The sequence below is a fragment of the Myotis lucifugus genome, unplaced genomic scaffold (assembly GCF_000147115.1).
Source record: "Myotis lucifugus unplaced genomic scaffold, Myoluc2.0 scaffold_3, whole genome shotgun sequence".
NCBI lineage: Eukaryota > Metazoa > Chordata > Mammalia > Chiroptera > Vespertilionidae > Myotis > Myotis lucifugus.
The window spans coordinates 3,814,473-3,836,797 of NW_005871051.1; the positions used below are offsets into that span (position 1 = coordinate 3,814,473).

Consider the following 22,325-nt stretch of genomic DNA (forward strand, 5'->3'; position numbering starts at 1 on the left):
CATCAGCCTGGTTGTGGCTGAGCAGAGTCCCCGCTGTGAGAGCACACTGACCACCAGAGGCAGCTCCTGCATTGAGCGTCTGCCCCCTGGTGGTCAGTGTGTGTCATAGTGACCAGTCATTCCCAGTCTTCCTGCTATTACGGTCAGTTTGCATATTACCCTTTTACTATATAGGATAGAGGCCTGATGCACGAGTGGGGGCCGGCTGGTTTGCCCTGAAGGGTGATCCGGATCAGGGTGGGGGTCCTGCTTGGGTGCCTGGCCAGCCTGGATGACGGGCTGATGGCTGTTTGCATCTGGTCACGCCCCCTTCAGGGTGGGGGTCCCCCTGGGGTGAGGGGCTGAGGGTCCTTTTCAGGCTGGTGGGCGACTGAAGCTCCCAGCCTTTTTTTTTTTTTTTTCTTTTTTTTTAATTCTGGGATTTATTTACCTTCTATAGCTGTCACTGGAGCTGAGAGCCAGCTCCAGCTCTGAGACTGTGGCTGGCTGAAAGCAGGTATCTGGGTTTGTTTAGCTTCTATAATTGAAACTCTGTTGCCATCACTGGTGCTCTAAGCTCTGAGCCTGCTGGAGGCTGAAAACAGGTTTCTGGGTTTGTTTAGCTTCTATAATTGCAACATTGTTGCATCCGGAGCTCAGAGCTGGGCAGTGGCAGGCGGGGAACCTTGGCTTCCTCCGTCACTGGAGCAAGCAAGCGTCATGTTGGCTTCAGCTGCGTGGCTGCCGGGTCGCCATCTTGGTTGGCAGTTAATTTGCATATCTCGCTGATTAGCCAATGGGAAGGGTAGCGAAGTTACGGTTAATTACCATGTTTCTCTATTATTCGATAGGACTATTATTAGATAGGATAACAAGGTATCTAACAAAAAGTGGGTAAAGTAGGTAAAACTGTTACAGCAGTTAAAGACAGCTAAGAATGTCTTAGGAGGGAAACAGATAATTAGGCATTTTGTACACCAAATTTGGATTTGTAATCAGTGTGACTAACAGAGAGTCTAAATTATTTTTGTAGCTTCTTTTTAAAAGAGGAAGCTAAATTAACTTCCTAATTATTATTATTATTTCTTTTTATTTTTTAGAGAGAGAGTGGGGGGGGGGGGGGAGAGGGAGAGAGAGAAACTGTGAAAGAGACACATCAATTGGCTGTCTCTTGCATGCACCCTGACCAGGGCCAGGAATCGAGCCTGCAACCAAGGTATGTGCCCTTGACCGGAATCAAACCTTGGACTCTTTAGTCTGCAGGCCGACACTCTGTCCATTGAGTCATACTGGCTAGGGTCTAATTATTTTATTTCCACTGCTCTACTTTATTTAGCAGAATATGTGCCATTCACTTTTATTGGTATAATCCCACTTTTCAGTAAACTATAGGTTTACTAAAAAAAAAAAAAAAAATCACTTCTTTTAATATTATCTTCACCTTTAAAATAAGATTTGCATAACACCCTTACCCTCTCTCTAGGAGAGGAATCTATCTAAAATCTCTTGACTAAAAAAGAATATCATGGATATCTTTGAAATATGTTCTTACCATTTATTATAAAATCAACTACTACTTGTTATGTCTTAGAAAACTTGGAATTCACAAAGCAATCTTGTTTTACCATGTTTTCCCCATTATCTCATTTCTTGAAATGTTCCATCCTTTTGTGCCAGGATGATGGAACAATCGTTCGGATAGGGTCACCCGGTCTCCAATCTGAGAGTGAGACCTAATTTCAAACCTAATAGAGTAGATAAAAAATTTAGGAACCCTGTCCTGGCCGGTGTAACTTGGTTGGAGCCTCATCCTATACAGCAAAAGGTGGCAGGTTCGATTCCTGGTCAAGGCACATATCCAGGTTGTAGGTTCAATCCCCAGTCGGAGGCAACTGATCACAGCGATGTTTCTCTCTCCCCTCTCTTAAAAAAAAGGGGGGAAGAATTAAGGAGCCTCTATGGTTCCAGCTGGGAAAACAACCTAGGTAGATAAGATGAGTTGAAAACTATACAGTGAATATTGTAGCAAGTGTGTGGCATGATTTTGTTATTTACAGACTGAAAGCCAACATTTTGGGGTTTTGGGAGATTCCTTTTGTGCCAGAACTTTCTAAGCCTAACTGTAAGCTGTTATTTTAGTTATGGTGCTTAAGAAGCTTATGTGTGTGTATGTATGTGTGTGTACATGTGCATGTGCATTTCAGGAATATTGTAAAGTGGCAGAGCCTTCTAAAGTGTGATAGTTATTTTACAATCTCTATCATTTGTTTCCTCTTCATTTGTAATGTAATCTAAATCACATCATTTTTGTCTTTTTAGATACTTAGCTTCCTGTGGTATATTGATGAGCAGAACTCTTCCAGTACATACCTCAGTTTTGCCCAAGGAGATATATGCAAGAACTTTCTTCAAAATTGCTGCACCATTAATAAACAAAAGAAAGGAGTATTCAGAGAGGAGAATTATAGGGTTTGTATATAGTAATAGTTGTACTAAAGAGCACTTTCTTTTCTATTGAGTACTGGGCCTCTTTTTTCTGGATTCTCTGCTTATAGGCTAAGTCCTGTTTTTTTTAGATTGGCCTTTCCATAGCCGTTGCATTTTGTAAATATATTTTGAGTGGATATAATTATATGTAAATATAATTAGTTATATTTCAACCTTGACATGTAAAGAAAATAATTAAGCTGTTATGACCTGCATTATTATTGTACATTATTCTTTTCTATTGTGGCACAATTACTAATATCTAGGCCCTAAATATGTTTAACTAGCTCCCTCACATACACACATACAGAGGTAAGTACATACGGACATACTAAGAGGCCCCTACCATCTAGAACCTTTTCTGTAAAGGGCCAGATAGTAATATGTGGGGCTTTGTGGGCCACCCTGTCTCTGTTGCAACTACTCAACTCTCATTGTAGCCCCAAAGGAGCCACAGAAAATCTGTAGTAGATAAAAGGGCATGGCTATGTCCTAATAGAACTTCACTTACAAAGACAAGCATGGGGCCTGATGTAGGGGTATATGTCGCTAAACCAGAAATACAGCATCCATCATATGGGAGTTTCTACAAGGCGGTCCTAATTCCACACAGGCCATTATGCAGTACAGAATTCTTGTCAAAGTGCATTTTATTCATTTATTCAGTTGCTTTTTTTCTTCTGATTTTTCTGTAGTAAATGGCTTTCTGCTGACTCATAACTTTTGTTGCTAAATTATCTTTATTACTGGCTAGTCACTAATAGTTAAGGTAATGCTAGCAGGTGTACGGATAAAACCCAAAAGTTTCTTTCTTTCTCATGTAAAGTTCAAGTGGGCATTCCCAGCCCATGAGCAGCAATCCTCCTAAGTCGTGATTCAGAAACCCAGGCTCCATCCAACTTGTGACTTTGGTAATTTCTTAGTCAACAGAGTCTTTCTCTTTTTTTATTTTATTTTTCAACTACAGTTTACATTCAGTATTATTTTGTATTAGTTTCAGGTGTTGAGCGTAGTGGTTTGATAATCATATACTTCACAAAGTGGTACCCCCAAAATTTCAAGTGCTCACCTGGTACCAAACATAGTTATTACAATATTATTAACTATATTCCCTATCCTGTACTTTACGTCTCTGTGATTATTTTGTGACTATCAATTTGTAGTTCTTAATCCCTTCACCTTTTTTACCCAGCTCCCAAGCCCACAACCCTCCAGAAACCATCAGTCTGATCTCTATATCTATGAGTCTGTTTTTATTTGTGTTTTTTAAAAACATATCTTTATGATTTCAGAGAGGAAAGGAGAGGGAGAGAGAGAGAGAAAGATCAGTGACGAGAGAGACTCACTGTTGGCTGCCTCCTGCATGTCTCCTACTGGGGATTGAGCCCATAACTTGGGTATGTGCCCTGACCAGGAATCAAACTGTGACCTCGTGGTTCATAGGTCGACACTCAACCATTGAGCCATGCTGACTGGGCATGAAATGTGCTTTTTTAATATAATAATTTATGATAAACCTCTTTGCTCTAGCAAGCATATGAAACTCAAAGGCTAACATGGGCCAAATAAACAAGGTTTAAGTTTATGTGGGCCACAAAAAAAACAAAAGCTTCAATTTTCATAGAAACGTAGGTTTATTTCGATAGAGACATGCTGAATACAAAGGGCTGAAATAAAGGAGTCATGGTTAACATAAAATAATAGAACATTTTTTTTTTTTAAATATGGAACGCTTCACGAATTTGCGTGTCATCCTTGCGCAGGGGCCATGCTAATCTTCTCTATATCGTTCCAATTTTAGTATATGTGCTGCCGAAGCGAGCACAATAATAGAACATTTTAATAAAAATTTATATTTTTTCTTGAACATTAACTTACCAGACACTGAATAACTGCACAAATTAATAAGCGTAATGCAAATAAACCTATTTTTCTTATTCTCTAAAAGTGAAATATTTCCTGTTGCGCATACCAAACAAGTCAGTACAAGACTAATGATGTGGCAATCGGCTGCTAAAATATTCACTGTTAGTATAAGTGGAAATGGTGTGCCTGTGCGTAAGGGAAATGAATGCAACATGATTATAGTAATCAGTTATTAGCGAATGTTGTAGTTCGTTATTAATAATTATGTATAACAGGATATTATAAAAATTAAGTTACGAAATTTTTATTAAAACTTTTCTTACATACCGTTATATTGGCTGGGCCGCAAAAATATTCATTGTGGGCCGTGAGTTTGACGTGCTTGCAAGTCTAAAGGATATATTTGATCTTTTAAATAACTGAGACAGAGTTCCACAATATGTGTACCAGAATTTATTAATCATTTATTACTATCATATTAAGCATTTATTAATGTCTAACAACTAGTAAACATTAAGTTTTTTTTCTCACAAACTCAATTTTTCAATGCTGGCCATTCATTAAAATTATAAAAAGTACATCTGCAAGCCAGATCCAGCCTGTGGTGTGCCAAATTATGACCTCTGCTATGAATGTGTATTTAGCTCCCTTTCATTTTGTGTTGCTTTCAGGTCATTCATTTTAGAGTATGTATGGTTCAACATGTCCCAAATGATTTATTGTCTCATATGCAATAAGTTTTATGTATATTCAATTTAAAGTATATGTATACCATATAACTAAATGCAGTTAACAGTTCTTTTTTTTTCTTTAAAGATACTCTATGCAGGAAATGTATGATGTAGTAGCAGGAATGGAAGATTACAAGCATTTTGTTCCGTGGTGCAAAAAATCCAATATAATATCCAAGAGATCCGGATACTGCAAAACACAATTAGAAATTGGATTTCCACCTGTAGTGGAGCGCTATACATCTGTAGTAACCATGGTGAAACCACATTTAGTAAAGGTAATTGTTTTACTTATTTTAAATATTTCCCAAATATTGATTATATAAAATGGGTTCAAGTGTAATTGATTTAAAAGATTTTCCTAAACTAATAGAAGAGGAGGAAAATAACCACTAAAATATGAAAATGAGCTTTTTTTTTCTTCTTTCACTCACAGGAAAGACTGGGCCACACAGTGAGAAATGTTTTAAGTTAATCTTTGCACTATTTTTTTTTTAAGTGAAGGAAAGGTACAAAAGATAAATGTGGAGGGCATAAATATTGCTGTGGTCCTGCCATGTACCAGGTACTGAAATGCCAGCTGCTGTTGCATGTGTTACATTAATCTTCTTACCCTTGTCAGCAGAGGGTACACATATAAGAAAGGTACCGAAAAGGCAGGCTCCATGGGGTAATACCCATTTCCTTTGAATTCCTAGAGTGTGGTGACACAGACTTCTACAGCTGAGTTATGTTTTGTGCCCACAGGATTAGGTGGTGATGCCATTTTTTGGTAATTGGCCAGAGCTAAGCACCTTTGTCAGTTCTTTGTCAGGCATTGAATGAATTGTAACTCATAGTAGAAAGCATATGCTTGCTCAGTGAAGCTAAGACCTCCAAGTCCACCCTAGTCTCACTCTCAAACCTTGAACTCCACTTAAAGGACTGTGTTCCGTTCTGGGATTTTGCCATTATTATGAATGTTTTAGAGTTTTTACCTACTAAATGTAATTGCCTCTCTTATAATAGCTATAATTTAAATAGCTACTGATTGAGCTATTTGTAATACTTTAGTTGAATTATTCATTTAATCTTCACCACATTCCTTTGAGATTCAAATGTTATTATTATCGTATAGTTGAGCAAAATAAAGCTCAGAAGAGTGAGATAACTTGCCCAAAGTTATAAAGTTTTTATAAGACTCTGTAACTCAGTCTTTCTGATATCAATATCTCTATAATCTTTATTCCCTGACTTCAGTCTCCTACCATTTAAACTCTTATAACTTAAATCTTAAAATATTATAGGTGTCTAAAAGAACTCTAAAAAAAAAATCGCATTTTCTCCCTCTGGCTTTCTTCTCTTCCCTAGCTTCTTAACACATACAGGATAAAGTCAGTCGTTTTATTGTCATGGGCCCATCTCCTCCACCATCCTCCCTCACACACAACATTACAGCTAATGTTCAGGCAGTACCATACACCTTAAAGTCCCATGGATGTCCCATACAGTGCTTCTTCCACAGCCCCGTGCCTTCGCATGTTGTTCACTAGTCTACCTGTAATGAACTTGACTCCTTGCCGTTAATTCGTCAAATTCCAGCTGTCTGGTGTTGCTTCCTCCCTTTCCTTTCATATGGATAATCAGCTCCACCTCTGATTTCTCTGGGCTTTTTACATGCTTAATGTATCTCTTAACACTCAATATAATTAGTTCTTCATCTGGATTTCTGCTTGACAAGATTGAGCTACTTGAGGGAATGGGCCAGCCTCTTTTTCCGCTCTACCCTCAGGAACAGCACTACAATGATGGGAGCCATGAGGGCTCCTTGCTTACGAAGATCTCACTACTGCGTTCTTGGGTTATTGCAGATCTAGAGATGCTAATAATAATAATGTCGGGAAATTTCAACACTGTGGAGGAGGGAGGAAACTATTAAAAAAAGTCATAATAAATGTATTAGATGATCATTGCTAGCTCAATTTTATGAGGCTTATAGAAATTAAGAACCTTACACAAATTCATTGTATGTGTCATATTCCAACACTTTTTCCATTAAAATAAGCTGCCTCACTTAATGTGCTAATTGTTTAAAGATATACTTGAGAATAACACAACTCGGTATGCTCAGTTTTCAGTTATCCATGGGCTCAGGTACTGGATTATAATACCTAATACACATTTATTTATAACATGCAGTTAAAATCATTATAACCAAGGGAGGAGCAGAAGCCCTGTGAATTATTAGCTTCCCAAAATGTGCCTGTGACTTTATGTGCCAGTTATAATGTGTGAGTCTACATGAATCTGTAATGGCCTGAAGCCCTGCGACTTCTCAGCAGACTTAATAGAGGCAACAGGTCAGTGACTCTCACTGCCTAGTTCACAACATAAACATTTTATATGGCATAGTTTCTATGGCCGGCGTCAGTTCAGTCAGAACCACCAGCTGAAGGTCATCTTCAGAAACCTCCTGTGGCCAGCCTCTCTGCTGTTAGGAATGAGGTCTTTGGTAGTGATGTCCCTTTCAACAGGTAGCGTAAACATCTGTCCTTGGGCTTGGTGATCTGTATGAGTGCACCACTGCCACATATTGTGCCCGAGTAGTCAGAGGAAGGTGCTGCATTGTATTGTCTTCTCAGCAGCTGTTCTCCTACATTGTTACATTCCCTAGACGCTTCTTATGTGGTTGTAAGAAAGGTAGAATGTATTATCTTAAAATTGGGTAGCTGAAATAAAGATTTTATTACAGACTTTTTTTAAAAAATATATTTTATTGATTTTTTACAGAGAGGAAGGGAGAGAGATAGAGAGTTAGAAACATCGATGAGAGAGAAACATCGATCAGCTGCCTCTCGCACATCTCCTACTGGGGATGTGCCCGCAACCCAGGTACATGCCCTTGACCGGAATCGAACCTGGGACCCTTGAGTTCGCAGGCCGATGCTCTATCCACTGAGCCAAACCGGTTTCGGCTTATTACAAACTTTTGATGTGCTTAAAAATTAGCTGGTCATTATTGAACTATATATATAAAGCCGAACCTTAAAAATCTTTTTTAATGTTTTTATTGATTTCAGAGAGGAAGAAAGGGAAAGAGAGAGAGAGAAACTTCAATGATGAGAGAGAATCATTGATCAGCTGCCTCTTGCACATTCCCTACTGGGGATCGATCCTGAAACCTGGGCATGTGCCCTGACTTCCTGGTTCATGGGTTGATGCTCAACCACTGAGCCGCACCAGCTAGACTAAAGCAGAATCTTTTGAAGAAAATTCACTTCTCCCCAGTGACTTAACAAAATGTGACTAAATTCAGCTATTAAAGTAGTTAGTATTTCTGAAATCAATAAAAAATATATTTTAAAAAGTAGCATTTTAATGACTACTATTTTACAATGTCTAAATGAATATTAAGACATTCACTTGTTTCCATTTTGATAATTATATTTTTGATAAACATGTAAATGTTTATCAAACATTTCTTTATAAATACTTGTTATGGATGTAGTTGATCTTCGTAATGATTCTACCATGTTACCATCTGATAATTGATTCAAAGGGAATTCAATGAAGAACTGAGGCATAAACTGCAAATCAATTTTTAACTCTTTGGTTCCCAGTTTGAACTGTCTGTGGAGAGATCCAGAATGGTCAGAAATTCTATGCTTGGGAGGTTATAGCTAGGGAAGAAGAAGTGATGGTTTACTTTGCGGAAAGTGAGTTTACCTATGCAAGTCCTTATTTGCTAATCTGTAGTGTATGGCATCAGGGGAGGGACATTATAAACTCTTGAGGGAATACGTTATCAAAGAGAAAGGGGTAGAGGAGCTTAATCATTTATTAGCTCCAATAAATGCCAGAAGAGCTGAAAACTTAAGGCTTAATTGAGGAGGTTTTTTTGTTTTTGTTTTTTAATGGTCTGCTGCTGAGGGAAAGTGGTATGTATTATTGAGGTCAGTTGTCTACTAGTATAAGGCCCACATAGCATCTTAGGATAGTAAATAACTTCATTCAAGGTCATAACCCACCCTGACAATGGACTAATGTCTGTGGTCTGGCCTCCATTTTTCACACAGTAGAAGGCAAACTCTTCAGTGGGTCTCAGTCAGCATTTTTAGTGCTTAGAATGGGAGCTAGGATGCTCTGCACAGAATCTCACTAAGAGTTGCATTCCGGTGTGCGCACACACAGAAAGTAAATGTGCGCACTGGAAAGGTCACAGGTCAGGCACAAGAGTCAGGGCCAGGCTTCCATGAAAACTGGAGCCAAAGAGGCCTCTAGAAATAAAGGATAATGAGTGAAGGATGTGACTGATAAGAGAGAAATCTTTGGGTAGGAAAGAAGATAAAATTTTCAAAGGGATCTGTGCCAGATACCTTATAACTGTTTAGCCATCTTAAGGTGATGATATATGACAGGTATTATACTCATTTTGCAGATTAAGGAATTAACTTGTTCAGGATAACTTTTAAGTGGCAGAGCTGGAAATAAACTTCCAGAAAATCACTCTGTTTTGCTGCTGGAGGAGAGAACTCCAAATAGCTCAGTGGGTGCGACAGTGGAAGAGAGAACAGCTGGCAACCTTGAGGGTTCCAGGGGGAAAAGAAAATGCTCATATTGCAAGAGGTCACTTCCTAATACCAAGCTAAAAGTGAGAAGCTTTCATCACCTGTGGTCTGACTATAAAAATACTTGCTTTTCAAAGAAGTCATCCTCCATTATAGATTCTGGACAATCCAAGTGGTATTTTATTGCAGCTGTATTTTTGCATTTTGTTCTAGGCATCCTGCACTGATGGGAAGCTTTTCAATCATTTGGAGACTGTTTGGCGTTTTAGCCCAGGTCTGCCTGGCTACCCAAGGACTTGTACCTTGGATTTTTCAGTAAGTCATATCACAAAGCCCTTCATTTGTTCCAAATATCAGGTGAAGTTGGTAAAAAAGGAGTAATCCATTTATTAGAGCCCATTAATATGCCATTATTAATAATCTTATTCAAATAGCAATTACTGAAAACCACGTTTTTAAAATCTCAAATTTTTGAGTATTGAATTTTTCTCTAATTTTATAAGAAAGAATATTAATGAATCTTTCTATTGTATTTCTTGAGACCTTGAATAACAATTCCTTCTCTGCTTTCTAATTTTTATAAGTTCATAGGTTATAAGATATATCCTGACTTTACTGCCAGTTTAATAACTTAACACCAAGTGAAATTTACACATTGATCTGCATCTTATGATGCAGAAATAAAATGCAAAAGGAACAAATATGTTTTTAGAATCTAGGGACTGAGGTATTTTCTTGTTCACATCACCTTAGTTATAGCACTGTGGCTTTTTCTTTGCCAACAGAATATATTTGCTGTTTATATTTGCAACTTAGGCATTACATTTTAAGAAATGGTCATAATATTAATGGTCATAAATTTCTACATGCTGTTCTCAGCTCTTGAATTGCTTTCATTAAAATATTAGTGGACATTAATGGGACAGTTAGGGACATTTGAATTAGACCTGCGTAGATTAAATAACAGCATTATCATCTAATAATATTAACTCCCTCTGTTAATTTCTGGTTTTAATGCACTGTGGTTATAGAATACATTAAAACAGGGGAATCTGGTTGATGGGTTTATGAGAAATCTTTGTACTGTTTTTCCAATTTTTTAAAAAATCTTAAATTATTTCAAAATGAAAAATTAAAAGTTCTAAAACTTAGTAGCTATTTGGTCCTTAAAATACTACTTCTCAAAGCTTACCTGAGTTCTCTCTTGAGGGGATATAAGTTCACTGTCTACTTTGCAGTGAGCCACCTACCCTATCTGTTTGGTGGATCAGTCTTACCTCCTTGCTGCTACTTCCCAGGTGAGGGAGTTGCTTCTCTTCCTTATTTCCTACTGGGAGGTAGGTAGATCTAAAAGGGACCCCTTCATAGGAAGCCAGAGTAATAAATATGGTATTCAGCAGACTTTTTCCATTTTTTAAACTTAATAAAAGCTGGCTTTGCCTTGAAATGAGTCGTTGGTCTTGTTCACTTATGTTTGTTTTGCCCACAATTGTGCTTATTGCAGTAGATAGGACTCCGTCTTCTGAGAGGTGTTTAAAAATCTCATCGAGATAGGCCCATCCAGCTCTGCCTTCCACACTGGGCCAAAGAGCCCATTTCACAGTGTGAACACAGTGCCCTAACTAGAGAGTTAGTGAGAGAAAGATCTTCCTAAGTTAATTGTGAACATTTTCCTACAGGTTTCGTTTGAATTCCGCTCACTTCTACATTCTCAGCTTGCCACATTGTTTTTCGATGAAGTCGTAAAGCAGATGGTAGCGGCCTTTGAAAGAAGAGCGTGTAAGCTGTATGGTCCAGAAACAAATATACCTCGGGAGTTAATGTTTCATGAAGTTCATCACACGTAAGAAGAGGAAAGAACTGGAACTGGTCACCTACTCGTGACTTCAGTGTGTTCACTTTTAGAACGTGCTTTTATCATTTGCTTTCAGAAGCCAGAAAGCATTTGTTCAGCCCAGCTTTGATTATAAACCTGCACCATCGAAAATTTGCACTTGGAATATGGAAGCACATGTACATAGAATTCAATCACGTATAATTCAAAGTAATGCGTACATTAGCATATTTACAGTCAATGGGATGTCATCACTATTGCTAGAATACTGACATCACTCTTCTGAGAGAAATTGAAACTAAACTTAAACCTTTTAGTTATCACTTTATCCGAAAGAGGTTAGTGGAGATACTCATGTAGTATATATTATAATGACCATATCACGTTTAAGTTATTAAATTCAGACTATTTATAACACTGTCATAGGGCCTGTGTCACGGGTTAGGATATTTGCATAATCATCAGATACTTACAGTAAAAACGTTGACTTAACAATACTGTTCCTGAAGGTTCCTTGGCACCTTTTTAAAATTGTTCTGATGGTAGTAGGAGATAATTCAACGCTATAGTGAGGTTAACTCCCTGATAAACTCCTGGCTTTTTTGGTGAGTGGTCCAGAGCTTTAAGCTACATTTTTTATAGTTTGCAACCCTCTCCCAGGTACTTTGCTCTTTCAACAATGCTGATTGTGTATCAAATTGTGTCTACAACAGTGGGCAACATGAAGAGAAGTTGGCTGCTGTCTCCAGCACCATGCATCCCTATTTTCTATTTATTGTGTATACTCACTTTCAATAATGTATTTCAAACTGATATTTTTGTATACAAATCAATGTAAGGACTGAAGTGGTAACTTAATAAAGTTAATTTGTTTATTTTGTAGTTATTTCGGTTATTGAAATCTTCCTGTCTCAATGTGTATTTACATAGACATAGTAAAGTTTAATTATAGCATTTATATCTTTAGAATACTTTCAGAGAGACAAATCTGGACAAAATTCAGACTTTTAATCAATGTTGATCATCTTCCCTCCTTTCACTTCATACCCAGTAGCCCTCTTGCATTAGCTTTCCAGTTAGAGTGCTATTAACTTTGTTTCCTCAGATCAATTAGGGGCCTCGATACTTAGTTCCCTGCATCACTTTATTGATACATCGGTTTGGAGTACCTGGTGTGGAGTATACAGCGGTGAAGGACTCATTCTCCAGAGCTTCAGTAGTTTATATGTAATTATGTATCTTTGATAACAAAGTTTTTTTAAAATAGCAAAGTCCCAGGTATCTTTTTTCTCTGTACAGTACTTCTTTTCATGGAAATAGAATTTGTACTTTACCACTGCTCTCCCAAACACCATAGGTAAATTCTTAGGTTCAGAATCTAACTCAGTGCTTGGGCTCTAACTCGGCTGGTATTCTAGCATGTAGCTGGTGTTCTGGTGAGGGAACCCTGGAATACGAAATATTGCCTTGATCTAGCCATCCCTTTTGACCCATGAGGTTCAAGTATGTCCAGAACCCAAGTCACAGTGTCGAGACAGGATATAAACCCAAGCCTTCTGGCTCCAATATCCATGCCCCTGGGTGCTCCATCTAGTCCAGTCTAGAGGCTGTGACCTACAATTGGGCAGCTATACTTTCTGCATCATAAGGGGGAAGCAACACCCCTTTCTTCTTGAAGTGGCACCTGGTGAGTGGTATTGGGGTGGGGAGATGCTACTGAGATGAAACCGGTAAGATTTTTCTCTGTGGAAATGTCCTTGGTTTTTGCCTAGTTGAGTGAGGACATGAAGTTTGCAGCTACATCGGCCATCCTCACAAAGAGGGGAAAGGTAATTTTTCCAGAGAAGCCAACTCAGAACTCAATAAACCAACCTTGCAGTTGTCAACCTGGCTTGTACATAATTGTAGCAAGAGTTTAGCAAGTGTTCCCTAATCCAAGATTGTTCAGAGGGTTAAAATAATAAGCATTCAGGCCCAGCACTTATTTTTTTCTCTTGTTAATCTCTTTAGGCTCCAGTCATTCTAACAGCAACTAGAAATCTCAAGTACTTCCCATTCCGTTTCTTCTAATCAACTAGCTGCAAAATTATTTTTAAGTGTAGGATTTTAAGTGACTTAGGCTTTTGACCTGTGGTGGATTGTATTTTTCCATTTCCGCCCAAGCTATGTATACAGGATAAGGACAGCGGAAACGTTTGCCTCAGTGCCTAGCTTACACCAGAACACAGCAGGCCCAGGGCCTTACTGAGGAGTTCTTTCCCATCTAGAGCAGATCAGGTGCTACAGCTCCAAGACAGACTAGGCTAGTCCCTGACCCAGATGAAAATAAAAATTCAATTAACTTTAAACAAATTTTATTACACAAAGGTCACATAATTGGTATTTCTCTACTTTGTACACAATTATTCTTACTCTCCACAGAAAGGCTGCTTCTTCACTTCTCATCGGGTGATGGCAAGCACTAAAATCCTGATTTTAACAGAATAGTAGTAAAAATGCCTCAGTGATTTACGTTGAAAGCAGTACATTGGTACATGGCTCTTGCACTTATCAGGAATGTACAAATGTATTTTTATTCAAAAATACAAAATAAATTATCTGTAGGCATGGACAATGACAGCAGTAAACCATTGTGTGTTGTCAACTGAAACCAGTAACTGATGGTTAGAGTGATTTTCTTGAACATCAGCCAGCCTTTTCTTCAGTCACTTCCTTCAACTGACTTCTCTGAAGTTATAGGTGAGGAGATGCCCTGAGCTCCCTCTCAGTCCTCGGTGATGATGGTGAAGCGCTCTTCCGGGCTAGAACATGCCGCCTCCCATCCCTCCTCCCATGCCGCCCATCCCGCCCATCCCGGGGTCCTTCTCCTCTTTGGGAATTTCTGTGACCACAACTTCTGCTGTTGTTAACAGAGAGGCCACGCCAGCAGCATCCAGTAAAGCGGTTCTTACAACCTAGGGAGAGAGTTTGATAAAATATCACTTTTTACTTAGTAAAAAAATTAAAACAGAGGACTTATTAAAAGACTTTAGAAAGTGGTCAACTACTTACCTTAGTTGGATCAATGATTCCTTTTTCCACCATATTCACAAATTCTCCAAGCATGGCGTCATAACCAATTTCTGAGGAACCTTGCAAAATTTTCTCAACTATCAACGATCCCTCAACACCTGCATTCTTAGCAATGGTCATTGCAGGAATTTTTAGTGCTTTCTTAATAATTTCTATACCTATAAAGAAAACAAATTTTAGCCACCTTCTTTCTTTCTTTTATAAATATTACAACAGAATTCAACTTGTGAGAGTACTGACATAGGAAAATTACAATTGGAATACACTACAGGCCAAATCATTTCCCCTGAAAATGATGATGCATCTTCATCTCTCAACATCAGTGCTATTGTACTTTTGTTATTCTGGAAATTGCTTTGTGATTTACTGTCCCATTTAGTGGGCAACATTATTCTAACAGAAAGACTAAAAACAGGCTGCAAATAAACTCATTTGTAAGTTAACTTTTTTACCAATTTTTTGATCTTCATTAGTTGGAGTTAATGAGTCCAAGGCTGGAATGCACCGAAGCAGGGCACAGCCCCCTCCCAGAACAATGCCTTCCTCCACAGCAGCTCGGGTAGCATTGAGGGCATCTGTGACTCTGTCTTTCTTTTCATTCACTTCCACATCACTTGTCCCACCAACCTGAAGATTAAAATCAGTCCAGTTAGTATGGCTTCTCTGACTCAAGATGCTGACAGCCAAGAGTCATTAGCACCTAATTTACTTAAAAGCTTAAATAATAAATATCTCCATGAGGAAGCTAATCCCCTGAACAAGAGCCCAAGAAGTCAAGCATGAACTCTTACCTTGAGCACAGCTACCCCATCTGAGAGTTTGGCCAGGCGTTCATTTAGTTTTTCCTTTTCATATTCACTAGTTGTGGTATCTAACTGCTCGATAATTTCTTGAATACGTTTTTCAATCTGAGCCTTGTCACCTTTTCCTTTCAAGAGCATGGCATCATCTTTGGTCACAATGACCTCTCCAACTTTTCCTAAGTCATGAGGCTGAACGTCTTCTAGGTTGAGAGTCAAACCTTCTTCTCCAAACACCTAACAAAAACATTGAAAAAGGAGCAAGTCTCAGTGATGGTTTTCCCATTATACTAAACGTTTATTAATAACACAGCATGCAGTGTCTTAATGAACAAAACAAAAAATCTTGTTTTACTGTTATTTATTTGAAATGTGAGATTTTCAGACCACTGAGTATAGTCTTCCATTGCACTTCCAACTTCTCACTTAACCCTCAATATTTGAGCTTTAAATGAGAAAAGCGTAAACTCAGGAAATTCATCCAAGGTCACACTTTTGGTGGAACCAGAACTAACTCTTAAGTCCCCTGTCTTTTTACTATATTCTTAAAAACAGATTAGTCAATAAGGTAGAGAAGGGAATGTGGCACAGCTTAACCCAGCCTCCACCTCCCAGACATGCAACAGAAACAGAGATTAAGTAAGCAGTTCAGTTGGCAGTTCTGTGATTGTAAAAAGTGTAAATTCTACATATTAACTTTAGACCTGGAAGTATAAGTAACATTCCGTAAACCACACCACATTTATGTTACTTACGGCACCACCAGTAGCAATAGCCATGTCTTTAAGCTGGTTCTTCCTATTGTCTCCAAAACCTGGAGCTTTGACTGCTACAACCTGAAGACCAACTTTTAGCCTGTTAGGAACAGTAATTAATAACAGTTAAGTTAAAAACAAAAGGTAACTATTTCACAGACTGAAAAATGAGAATTATTAAATTTGAGGGTCATCTAATCAGCACTTATCCCATGGGTTCCATATAGTATTAGATTAAGTTGCTATTAAAGTTTGAGCAAGCAGTGTTCTTAATTTAGTGCCTTTTTAAATGTCAATGTTGCTAATAGCAATTTGAGCAGGTAATGAATACTTAGAATATACAATCAAAGAAATGTTCCCTTGAGACCAGATTGAGAAACAAAAGGAATACACAAACTTCAAGACAGCCGGTCTATTTTACTAAAAAGTCAAATAAAAATCAGAGTGGGTAAGCTTTAATGATATGGCAAGTAAATAAGACATCCAACTTCTCAGCTACCAATAAAATGGCCCAATGGAAACTCTGTAAGCCTATTGTTTTTGTTTTTATGTTAGTTTCAAATTCCACAATCTCTAAGGCTTTTGGATCAGGTCAAGGTGTGTAATCTCTAATGCATACATACCTATTTCATTTGTGCATTTCCATTAAAATAAAATTGGAAAACCTTATTTCTGATATACCTCAATTCTTACATTAAGAGTACATAGTTTAGTAATGCCCTAAGATTCTATTTACAGCATTAACATTACCTGTCTTAAAGTCAAAAGTAATGCATTATAGATTTTAAAAATTAAGTGAATAGACCTCACTTAATTAGGGTGAGTGCCTATTTCTGGTTCAGACTATTCACTAATTAAAATTTTCTTTTGCCTTGGACAGTGTGGCTTAGTTGCTTGAGCATCGTCCCATGCACCAAGAGGTTGCTGGTTCGATTCCCAGTCAGGGCACATGGCCAGGCTGCAGGCTCAATCCCAAGTAGGTAGCATGCAGGAGGCAGCCTCTCATCAATGTTTCTCTTTCCCTCTCTCTAAAAATCAATAAAAAACATTATATATGTATGTATGTATGTATATGAATTTTCTTTTAACAGATTATGTAAAACACTGCTGAGTACACTTAGATCTGAAACTTTTGGTACGGCAGTTGTTTACTGATCTTTTCCCATGCAAAACTATAATTGTGAACATAGTTTTCCAGAAAAATCTTTCTTTAAAAAAAATGAAAACAAAATTTAATCATTTACCTACAAAATAACTGTAAACACTTATAAAAATAGAAAGATACCATATACAAAATTAGGCTATGAGAAAGTTGCACAAAATATTAAGGACTTTGAGGCCCAATTAAAAAATACACCGCCATTATAACTGGACTGAGGGTCCATGAAGCACACCTGTATTACACAGAACTCTGGGTGGAGGCACATAATGGAGATTCCTAATATCAATATAAATTATTCATCTAGAAAAGTAAACCAAATATCACTGCTATTACCTATTCAAAACGAGTGTACTGAGAGCTTCTCCATCAACATCTTCAGCAATTATGACCAGGGGCTTGCGGTGAGCATTGGCAATTTCAAGAGCAGGTACGATGGACTGAACACTAGAAATTTTCTTTTCACTCAACAGAACGTATGCATCTTGGAATTCACATTTCTGACCTGCAAAACAATGAACGTTTCAAACCAACTTTAGAACTTTAATATTCTGAAAATGACTGAAATGTATGTAACGGAAAAAGCTATAAATCAAAGTTCTAGTATACTTTACTAGTAAAAGTCACCAATAAGTTCACATTTTTCCTCTATTTCTTATACTTTTTAACTTTTGGTACATACGAATTTGTTTTCAGAGACATGACACCAACTAATGCCAATATTCTGACACACAGCAAACAACATATTTTTAAAATATTTCAGTCATTGACTTGCTCTTACCTTTTGCTGTATTAATAAAGTATGGAGAAATATAACCTCGATCAAACTTCATGCCTTCAATAATTTCTAATTCATCATTCAGGGTTTTTCCATCCTATGAAAAGAATCAAAGAGTTAGCTGTATGAATTTCATTAAAGAAACACAAAAACTGTACCTATCGAGCAGATTAACAAGTTGACCCCACTTGTCTTACTTAAGGGATCCAGGTAGGAGTATGTAAATGCCCCATGGCATCCTACTCTACTGCTGAAAACATTCTCAGAAAGCTTATCTGAATTAACTTTTACAGCTAGAAGACAGTATCACTTATGTCAGGATGGATTCATTCCTCACAGCAAAGGCCAGTAATTCACACAAAGCAGAGTTAAGTACTCTATTCTATACAGGGGCTGACAGTACACATGAAGGAATAAAATAGAATATACTCTTAGAAACAGACAGACAGAAGTTTGTGCTGACATCTCATTTCAGGCTACCATGGAAAACACACTTGCCTTCACAGTGATGACGCCTTTCCTTCCAACCTTTTTCATTGCGTCAGAAATTATGTTGCCAATTTCTTTGTCTCCATTTGCAGAAATTGTAGCAACCTGAAACGATCAAGTTACCTTTCCAAATTACAAGGTAAGGCTAGTGTTCTCCATCAACTCCCCTCCTTTTCCTAGTAACTTCCAAATGGATACATCCATGGGGGGAGGGGACAATAGAGGAAGGGGGCTTTATGTTTTCAACTTATTATTTGGCTACATTATTTTCAAAAGACATGAAACATGCAATTATTCTTCTAAACAAAAACAGTGAATTAAAGAGGCTGACCCCATTATTTTGTTTTCCTTTGGCAAACATGGCAATACTACCACATACATACAAATAAGTCTTATAGCATGCAGAAATAAAATAGCAGCCCATTAAAACTCGTGTCATGATCACTGAATTATTTTTAAATATTTTAGCAAGCATTCAATAAGAAAAATGCTTCCAATGTAGGTGATTGAATAGTACTGTTATTCTGAAATTGGTGTATGATTTCCATGAAATGTTATTAAATTTTTTTACTTTACCACAAAATATTATGAAAAATCCCTACCTGAGCTATTTCTTCAGGGGTTGTCACAGGTTTAGATTGCTTCTTAAGTTCAGAAATCACAGCATCAACAGCTAACATCACGCCTGGGTCAAGAATAAACATCATTACAATACTTATTCTCTCATGTCTACATGTCACATAAAAATTTTGATTTATATAAATGTTTTCATGCCTGAACAGCTTACACACTGCTTCTGTGCCAGAATTTTTCCAAATCATATGGAGCTGGGTGGCATGCACTGAAACAGGAACTTTAATCAAGTCCCACAATGCCAAAATATTTTGAAAATTAGACTAAAAGAATTGAGGTGTACAATTTGCAAAAATCTAACCATTCAACTCATTCTGTATAAATCATTCCCAATCCAATGTGCCTCTGGAAGGGGCACGTGTGGGAAGCAATCAAATGATGTGTCTGTCACATGGATCTCTCCCCCCCCCCCACCCCCCATCCCATACACTCTAAAAAAAAAAAAAAAAAATCAATGAAAAAATATCCCCACTCCTCTAGTGAGGACTAAAATTAAATAAATAACAAACAAACAGTGGTCTAGCTTCCTGAAACAAGCAATAATAACCAAAATGCAGGCCAATAACAAAGTATGTGTTGTTCAGAGGCATCTCAGCTGCTTAGACTGTAGGCCAAGGTGGTGGGTTCATTTCCTGATCAGGGCACACACAAGCAGCCAATAAATGCATAAATAAGTGGAACAACAAAATCAATGTTTCTCTCTCTCTCTCTAAAATCAATTAAAAAAAAAAGGAGAGAGAGAAGTAAAAATCTGCTTTAAAAAATCTGTGACATCCTGGGCGACTTAGCTGCTTATTAGGCCCTACTTACTAAGGTAAAGCATCAGAACTGTACAATCTCTCTCTGCTCTAATCCCCAGAAGTTGACTGTTTTCAAGGTACACAGTACATACTGTATCTTCCACTAAAAATATTAGCTTTCAGGGTGTTGGGGAGACTGACTACAGAAAATGTCTTAGGAAATGTCTCATTTTCCTCCTTAACACCTTGTACAGTGCTCACCACACAGCCAGGCATTCAATCACTATTTGCTAAAGGAATATTCAGCACGAGAATTTTTAGGAAGAGAAATAAGAATCAACTTTCTATTTCAATGGACAGTTTAAAACAATGTCTGACAATGCAGAGGCATTCCTACCTCTCCTGATTTCCACTGGATTAGCACCTTTGCTGATCTTCTCGAAGCCTTCCTTGGCAATGGAGCGTGCCAGCACAGTAGCCGTGGTGGTGCCATCCCCAGCCTCTTCATTTGTATTATTGGCAACATCTTGAACAAGTCTTGCGCCAATATTTTTATATTTATCTTTCAAGTCGATGGACTTTGCAACGGTCACACCATCTTTTGTTACTTTGGGACTTCCCCAGCTCTGTTCAATAATCACTGTTCTTCCCTGTAATTGCAGAGGGAAAAAGAAGGGGAAAAAGTTACAGAACCACACACTTGAAAGCCTCAACATATTATCAAGATCTGCAGCATAAACCTCAAGGGCAAGTTCATCAATGAACTTAGTTTACAGAAAAACACCTCGTTGTTGTCAAGTGCATAACTTTCGATAAGGTATTCTAGAAGATAAAAATCCTAGAGACTAAAGGATGTTATAAAACAGGAGCATTTGAGATCTTCCTGGCAACTATAATCAGTTATGCTCAAATAAACGCAAAAACTCTAAAAATATAATGAAATTCTTCACGTTACTTATACTTCAAGTTTTCCCCAGTGCCTGCTACCTTGAAAGTCATGTGAAAACTTACTTTTAACTTGCTTTAAAGTGTAGTTACTAAAATATTAACTGCAAGGCAAGCACAATGCACTCTTGCGGGGCCACTGAACATTAAATATTTCTCAAGTATGGTGCAGAGTATTGGCAGCTTTTCGTTTGAACCAAAGCTGCTATTTGGGAGGTATGCCAATGCCTTATTTTTTTTCTCAATTCTTTATTGTTTAAAGTATTACATATGTCTCCTTTCCAATGCCTCATTTATACAGTTTGGATCACTTTGATATTTGAATTGTTTTCAAACTAAAATGAACCATCACTCCACTGTGCACAACCTTCAAAGGCCTCTTCAATTTATTACCGCTCACTCACCAGTCTCATGTTAAGCGAGACAAATTTTTTAATGTGCTTTGGAACAGAAGGGACAGCAGAAAAAAGTAGGTAAAACTAGAACCTTCAAGAACGTATTTAGGTATTATAGGAGATAAGTACCATCCTTCCCTCTATGCTTGCTATTTACTGGGATACAATCCAAAATTTAACAAAAGCTGGCAAGCAAAGTGAACCCTACCTGGAGTTTAAGAATCCATCTTAAGCTCTGAGTTACCAATGGATTACATCACACATTATACAAAATGAAATTTCTTAAATTTCTTAAATTTAAGTTTTAAGACTATCACATATAAGGAAAAGAAAAAAAATAACCATTAATGTGGAACTTACATGTAAATTGGGTTCTCTCAAAAGTGGACACTCATATACTGTCCAAGTTCAGCGTGACTATGCCATCAGTAAAATATGACTTAACTCGCAGTACTATCAATGACAATAAAATAAGAATACTGATACCTTTGGCCCCATAGTAACGGCTACAGCATCGGCTAAAAGGTCGACACCTTGAAGCATTAAGGCTCGAGCCTCGGCACCGAATTTTACATCTTTGGCATAAGCCCGAGTGAGATGAGGAGCCAGCGCCCTGGACACGGGCCTCATCTGGCGAAGGACTGTGTGCAATCGAAGCATTTCTGGGGAGCGGAGGAGACAGGCATGTCAGCGGTACATCCACACCCGCACCCCGAGAGGCTCCACCCGCGCCACAGAACAAACGGCGGACGAGAACCGGGCTGACCTGGGCCAGCCCCGATGCCCGGGCCCCCGCAGGCCTGACCTGCAGCACCGGCACCGGGCAGCCGTCTGCCACCCAGGGCCCTGCTTCCGCTGCTGCTAGCGAAAGCGCGTTCATCTTCCGCTGCTGAGACGGCCCGTGAGAGCCAACCCCTCCAACGCGCCCCGAGACCCGAGTCCGCGGAAAAGGAGATCATGAACTCGGGGGGTCGGCGTAACAAAAATATCCCCCGACTCTGCAGAAACTTGATCAAAATGGTATCCCCTAGGCCGCCCGTCTATGCCGCTGGACTGTCTGCTCGGCCCGTCCACTCTCGCCCGGCCCCACTAGCTGCCCATGCGAACGACACCAG

The 22,325-nt window shown here is 38.3% G+C and overlaps 2 protein-coding genes and 1 non-coding gene across 5 annotated transcripts in view; 1 reads left to right on the forward strand and 2 right to left on the reverse strand.

Moving 5' to 3' along the window:
• The window catches only part of COQ10B (coenzyme Q10B), a 15,211-nt gene extending 2,885 nt beyond the window's left edge, over window positions 1-12,326 (forward strand). Inside the window, exons 2-5 of one of the 2 annotated variants that reach the window (XM_006082370.3) lie at window positions 2,299-2,448; window positions 5,149-5,341; window positions 9,824-9,925; window positions 11,290-12,326. In XM_006082370.3, the coding sequence (XP_006082432.2) occupies window positions 2,299-2,448; window positions 5,149-5,341; window positions 9,824-9,925; window positions 11,290-11,457 (613 nt within the window). In that variant the 3' untranslated portion in view covers window positions 11,458-12,326. The remainder of the gene's footprint in view (window positions 1-2,298; window positions 2,449-5,148; window positions 5,342-9,823; window positions 9,926-11,289) is intronic. The other variant, XM_023759855.1, reaches the window with a different exon arrangement.
• Window positions 4,185-4,291, reverse strand: LOC111828102. Its single transcript, XR_002831881.1, has one exon. It is a non-coding gene; the product is annotated as a U6 spliceosomal RNA (small nuclear RNA).
• Window positions 12,327-13,781: 1,455 nt separating the features above from the next.
• Window positions 13,782-22,031, reverse strand: HSPD1 (heat shock protein family D (Hsp60) member 1). 2 transcript variants are annotated; one of them, XM_023759866.1, is made up of 12 exons: window positions 22,016-22,031; window positions 21,697-21,872; window positions 20,268-20,520; window positions 19,100-19,182; window positions 18,507-18,602; window positions 18,012-18,105; window positions 17,567-17,735; window positions 16,072-16,171; window positions 15,308-15,553; window positions 14,969-15,143; window positions 14,496-14,674; window positions 13,782-14,398 (listed from the first exon to the last, which is right to left on the reverse strand). In XM_023759866.1, exons 2-12 carry the CDS (start codon window positions 21,868-21,870, stop codon window positions 14,246-14,248), a joined length of 1,722 nt encoding a protein of 573 aa, XP_023615634.1. In that variant the 5' UTR covers window positions 21,871-21,872; window positions 22,016-22,031; the 3' UTR covers window positions 13,782-14,245. The 2 variants fall into 2 exon arrangements, with proteins under 2 accessions (XP_023615634.1, XP_006082433.1); XM_006082371.2 differs by lacking the exon at window positions 22,016-22,031 and adding an exon at window positions 21,977-21,992.
• Between the last annotated feature and the right edge of the window lie 294 nt (window positions 22,032-22,325).

Coding starts and splice junctions, on each gene's coding strand:
- HSPD1 (XM_023759866.1), bottom strand. CDS start 21,870: ATGCTTCGATTGCACACAGTCCTTCGCCAGATGAGGCCCGTGTCCAGG. Junction 14,675..14,968: donor TAATGAAGATCAAAAAATTG/GTAAAAAAGTTA, acceptor TTTTCTTTATAG/GTATAGAAATTATTAAGAAA. Junction 14,399..14,495: donor GAATCATTGATCCAACTAAG/GTAAGTAGTTGA, acceptor CTCTCTCCCTAG/GTTGTAAGAACCGCTTTACT.